General features: G+C 50.0%; 1 protein-coding gene across 1 annotated transcript; it reads right to left on the reverse strand.

Moving 5' to 3' along the window:
* Positions 1–169: 169 nt before the first annotated feature.
* Positions 170–1550, reverse strand: LOC141026872 (uncharacterized). The gene is made up of 2 exons (XM_073503747.1): positions 1018–1550; positions 170–212 (listed from the first exon to the last, which is right to left on the reverse strand). The coding sequence occupies exons 1-2, from the start codon at positions 1548–1550 to the stop codon at positions 170–172; spliced, it is 576 nt and encodes a 191-aa protein (XP_073359848.1).
* Between the last annotated feature and the right edge of the window lie 4450 nt (positions 1551–6000).

A 6000-nucleotide genomic window follows, 5' to 3' on the forward strand; every position in this document is an offset into this window, starting at 1 on the left:
AACAATGGTTCTGACATGTGCGTTATTTATGTGTGGGGTATGGGTTGTAACTTGTAACTGGCTATATAACCAAGGCGTGTGTGGCATGAGAAAGTTGTCGAAGAAATGAACTGGAACCTTCCTTCCCTGAATTATATCTTCCTCTCCAGGTTGCTGCATATATCTGCTCTCACGCGTAATCTGATTGAGGCCACTGGACATCCAATGCAAATCTGTTATTTACAAAGAGACGTAGAAAGAACATGTATTCGCACAGGACCCATAAGATCACAAAATGCGGCGAATGCACGGGGATAACAATGCCACCGTAACTAATAACACAGAAATATGTCAAAGCGAGCAAGCTAAGTCGCTGCGATATATGCCATTAGTTTGTGACAGTGTGAGTGATATCACAAGCTCCCAACCCTAGTTACAATCATTGCAAATGACTTCTTATTTAACGGATAGTGCCAGGCACATCTGGATCCGTCACAAGTTAACAAACCTAATCGCAATCGCCAGGGGATAGACAGGGAATTTTCTTCACATTTAACTTTTATAGGCACAACCAACATATATGGGCAAAATCATCACACTTTTCAGTGGAAGCAGCATCAAATCAAATAGATAAATAAAACAATTCCCCTTGGCTAAGTCTGGCCATGGAAGGCAGCAACTCAAGATGCACGGCAATGCTTAATTAAAGGTCGAGGTCATGGATATAGAGAGTAAGTCAGGCTTAATCCGGTTCAGATTCAGCAAGTTCAAATTCTCACCCACGTCCTATGAACAACACAGAGAGGGCATGGATCTGCTGGCTGGCTGGATTACCTCGGCGTCCTCGCCGACGGGGGCACTTCGTAGCGAGTTGCCGGGGGGGGGGGGGGGGGGGGGGGGGGGGGGTGCTTGGGGGGAGGAGTAAGCTGTATTCAGAGGAAAGGTTAGGGTGAGATACAGAATGATTCACACACTTGCCAAGTGACCAGGTGTGACATTCTCTCCCCCTTAAGACTGAGCTCCGTCTTGAGTACTTGCCTCAGCGTCGTCCAAATTGCTGCTGTTGGAAAGCGCTGTCTAAGAACCTCGTAATCTTCCCACGTTGTGGCCGGAGGCGAGCCATCACCCCACTGCACCTTGACCTGCACAATGGCTGCATTGCCCCGCTTCATCATGCGCCGCTCCAGTAGTTGCGTGGGTTCAGAAGATGATACGGACAGATCCGGCACTCGAGGTACCTCCGCGTACACCGGCGTGTAGTCCGGCGTGAACGGCTTCAGTTGGGAGACGTGGAAGACCGAATGCACACGGCTGGACGCCGGCAGATCGAGCTTGTACACCAAGAGGCCGATCTTCTCGATGACGGTGTACGGCCCGTAGAACTTGAAGGCGAGCTTGGCACAGGGTCGTCTGACGACGGAGCGCTGGACGTAAGGCTGCAGCTTCAGCAGAACTTGCTCGCCCACCTGGAATTGGCGCTCCGTGCGATTGCGGTCGGCCTGCTTCTTGAGGCGCTGCTGGGCGCGTTCCAGCTGGGCGCGGATGTGGGTTGTGTGCGCCGCCCAGTCCATGTCGTCGCTGGCGTGTGCGTCGTCTGGCTAGGCCGGCATTGCCCCCCAGATTGGCCTCCTTCCCATAGAGCGCCTTGAAGGGGGTGCAGTTGAGCGAGGAGTGGAAGGTGGAGTTATACCAGAACTCTGCCATGGGCAGCCAGCGACGCCACTTGCGCGACGCGTCGTGCACGGCGCACCTGAGGTACATCTCCATGCACTAATTGACGCGCTCGCTCTGTCCGTCCGTATGCGAGTGATATACGGTGGAGTAGAGCAATTTGGTGTTTGCGCCGGCGAGCAGTTCCTTCCACGGATTGCTGGTGAACACCTTGTCGCGGTAGGAAACGATCGAAGCGGGGATGCCATGGAGCTTCACCACGAAGGCCCTCGCCGCTTGTGGCGCGTGGAAGGGTTGACGCAGAGGAATGAAGTGGGCAAATTTGGTGAAGAGGTCCACCACGACCATGATAGTGTCGAAGCCTTCAGAGACTGGCAATCCTCCACGAAATCCATCGTGAGTTCTTCTCATGGCGCCGTGGGAACAGGAAGAGGTGCAGGAGGCCCGCTGGCTTGCAGTGCTCATGTTTGGCTTGTTGGCAGACTGAGCACTGCTGCACGAACTCCTCGACATCGCGTTTGAGGCCGCGCCAGTCGAAGTGCTTGCGCACTCGCTGGTACGTCGCCGTGGCGCCCGAGTGGCCGCCCACCATGTTGTTGTGGAGCGCGGCGATGAGCTTGGTGTGGAGCGCTGCGTTGGCGCCGATCCACAAACGACCGCTGGATGACGCCGTGGTGCAGTTCGTAGCCGTCGTCGTCCGGACTGGTGATGGCGAGCTTTTGAAGGCGAGCTTGGGCGTCCGGGTCGGTGGAGTAGGAGCTGAGAACCTGCTGTATCCATACAGGCTGGCACGTCGAGAGCGCGGCCAGGTCGAGCTGTTTGCCGACACGCGACAGTGCATCAACCGCCCCGTTGTCCAGTCCATGCTTGTACTGGAACTTGAATTGCAAGCCGACCAGTTTTGCCATGGCCTTGCGTTGCAGCTCGGTCTCCGGGTGTTGTTTGCCCAGATTGCACAGAGACTTGTGATCAGTGAGGATGTCGAAGGGGCCGCGCCGCAGGTACGGGCGCCACTTGTCGATCGCCATCATCACCGCCAAGAATTCCTTCTCGTACGTCGAGAGCTATTGGTTGCGAACGCCGAGCGCTTTGCTGAAGAAGGCAAGTGGATGGCCTTCCTGGACGAGCACCGCGCCGACGCCCGTGTCACAAGCGTCTGTCTCGATCGAGAAGGGCTTGTTGAAGTCGGGCAGGCGAGCACCGGTGTGGTGGCCATCGCCGTCTTGAGCCTGTCGAAAGCTGCTTGAGCTTTCTCGGTCAAGGCAAAGCCCTGTTGGGGAACGCAGTATTTCAAAAATTTTACCTACGATCACGCAAGATCTATCAATGTGATGCATAGCAACGAGCGGGAGAGTGTGTCCACGTACCCTCGTAGACCGAAAGCGGAAGCGTTAAGTAACGCGGATGATGTAGTCGAACGTCTTCGCGATCCAATATATCAAGTACCGAACGCACGGCACATCCGCGATGTGCACACGTTCAGCTCGGTGACGTCCCTCGTACTCTTGATCCAGCTGAGGCCGAGGGAGAGTTTCGTCAGCACGACGGCGTGATGATGGTGATGATGAAGTTACCAATGCAGGGCTTCGCCTAAGCACTACAACGATATGACCGAGGTGAAAATCTGTGGAGGGGGCACCGCACACGGCTAAAACAAATGTTAACTTGTGTGTTCTAGGGTGCCCTCCTGCCCTGAATATAAAGGAGCAAGGGGGAGGCCGGTCGGTCCTCATGGGGCGCGCCCCAAGTAGGATTCCTACTAGGAATCCTATTCCTAGTAGGTTTCCAACAAGGGAAGAGAGGGGGAAGGAAAGAGAGGGAGAGAGGGAGAGGGAAAGAGGGGGGGCGCCGCCCCCTCTTAGTCCAATTCGGACTCCTCAAGGGGGGGGGGCGCGGCCAGCCCTAGGGGCCCCCTCCTCTCTCTCTCACAAGGCCCATGTTGGCCCGTTAGTTCCCCCGGGGGTTGATACGTCTCCAACGTATCTATAATTTTTTATTGCTCCATGCTATATTATCTTCTGTTTTGGACATTATTGGGCTTTATTATTCACTTTTATATTATTTTCGGGACTAACCTATTAACCGGAGGCCCAGCCTAGAATTGCTGTTTTTTGCCTATTTCAGAGTTTCGCAGAAAAAGAATATCAAATGGAGTCCAAACGGAATGAAACCTTCGGGAACGTGATTTTCGGAACGAACATGATCCAGAGGACTTGGACCCTACGTCAAGAAAGCTACCAGGAAGCCACGAGGTAGGGGGCGCGCCCTCCACCCTCGTGGGCCCCACGTTGCTCCACCGACGTACTCCTTCCTCCTATATATACCTACGTACCCCCAAACTACCAGATACGGAGCCAAAAACCTAATTCCACCGCCGCAACCTTCTGTACCCACGAGATCCCATCTTGGGGCCTGTTCCGGAGCTCCGCCGGAGGGGGCATCAATCACGGAGGGCTTCTACATCAACACCATAGCCTCTTCGATGAAGTGTGAGTAGTTTACCTCAGACCTTCGGGTCCATAGTTATTAGCTAGATGGCTTCCTCTCTCTTTTTGGATCTCAATACAATGTTAATCTTCTTTTGCGGTGTGTTTGTTGAGACCGATGAATTTTGGGTTTATGATCAAGCTTATCTATGAACAATATTTGAATCTTCTGAATTCTTTTATGTATGATTGGTTATCTTTGCAAGTCTCTTCGAATTATCAGTTTGGTTTGGCCTACTAGATTGATCTTTCTTGCAATGGGAGAAGTGCTTAGCTTTGGGTTCAATCTTGCGGTGTCCTTTCCCAGTGACAGTAGGGGCAGCAAGGCACGTATTGTATTGTTGCCATCGAGGATAACAAGATGGGGTTTTTATCATATTGCATGAATTTATCCCTCTACATCATGTCATCTTGCTTAAAGCGTTACTCTGTTCTTATGAACTTAATACTCTAGATGCATGCTGGATAGCGGTCGATGTGTGGAGTAATAGTAGTAGATGCAGGCAGGAGTCGGTCTACTTGTCTCGGACGTGATGCCTATATACATGATCATACCTAGATATTCTCATAACTATGCTCAATTCTGTCAATTGCTCAACAGTAATTTGTTCACCCACCGTAAAATACTTATGCTCTTGAGAGAAGCCACTAGTGAAACCTATGGCCCCCGGGTCTATTTTCCATCATATTAATCTTTCAACACTTAGTTATTTACGTTGCTTTTATTTTACTTTGCATCTTTATCATAAAAATACCAAAAATATTATCTTATCATATCTATCAGATCTCACTCTCGTAAGTGACCGTGTAGGGATTGACAACCCCTTATCGCGTTGGTTGCGAGGATTTATTTGTTTGTGTAGGTGCGAGGGACTCGCGCGTAGCCTCCTACTGGATTGATACCTTGGTTCTCAAAAACTGAGGGAAATACTTACGCTACTTTGCTGCATCACCCTTTCCTCTTCAAGGGAAAACCAACGCAGTGCTCAAGAGGTAGCAAGAAGGATTTCTGGCGCCGTTGTCGGGGAGGTCTACGCAAAAGTCAACATACCAAGTACCCATCACAAACCCTTATCTCCCGCATTACATTATTTGCCATTTGCCTCTCGTTTTCCTCTCCCCCACTTCACCCTTGCCGTTTTATTCGCCCTCTCTTTTCCGTTCGCCTCTTTTTGGCTTGCTTCTTGTTTGCCCATGTGTTGGATTGCTTGTTTGTCATGATGGCTCAAGATAATACCAAATTATGTGACTTTACCAATACCAACAATAATGATTTCCTTAGCACTCCGATTGCTCCTCTTACCGATACTGAATCTTGTGAAATCAATGTTGCTTTGTTGAATCTTGTCATGAAAGATCAATTCGCCGGCCTTCCTAGTGAAGATGCCGCTACTCATCTAAATAGCTTCGTTGATTTGTGTGATATGCAAAAGGAGAAAGATGTTGACAATGATATTGTTAAATTGAAGCTATTCCCTTTTTCGCTTAGAGATCGTGCTAAAGCTTGGTTTTCGTCTTTGCCTTAAAATAGTATTGATTCTTGGAATAAGTGCAAAGATGCTTTTATCTCTAAGTATTTTCCTCCCGCTAAGATTATCTCTCTTAGAAACGATATTATGAATTTTAAGCAACTTGATCATGAACATGTTGCACAAGCTTGGGAGAGGATGAAATTAATGATACGTAATTGCCCTACTCATGGTTTGAATTTGTGGATGATTATACAAATTTTTTATGCCGGATTGAATTTTGCTTCTGGAAATCTTTTAGATTCGGCCGCGGGAGGCACTTTTATGGAAATCACTTTAGGAGAAGCTACTAAACTCCTAGATAATATTATGGTTAATTATTCTCAATGGCACAC

Source organism: Aegilops tauschii, chromosome 7, assembly GCF_002575655.3.
Source record: "Aegilops tauschii subsp. strangulata cultivar AL8/78 chromosome 7, Aet v6.0, whole genome shotgun sequence".
Taxonomy (NCBI): domain Eukaryota; kingdom Viridiplantae; phylum Streptophyta; class Magnoliopsida; order Poales; family Poaceae; genus Aegilops; species Aegilops tauschii.

Bases quoted from the DNA above. Each gene is read 5' to 3' on its own strand.
- LOC141026872 (XM_073503747.1), bottom strand. From the start codon at position 1,550: ATGGACTGGGCGGCGCACACAACCCACATCCGCGCCCAGCTGGAACGC. The intron at 213-1,017 runs GCAAGTACTCAA...TGTAAATAACAG, and splicing joins GCAATTTGGACGACGCTGAG to ATTTGCATTGGATGTCCAGT.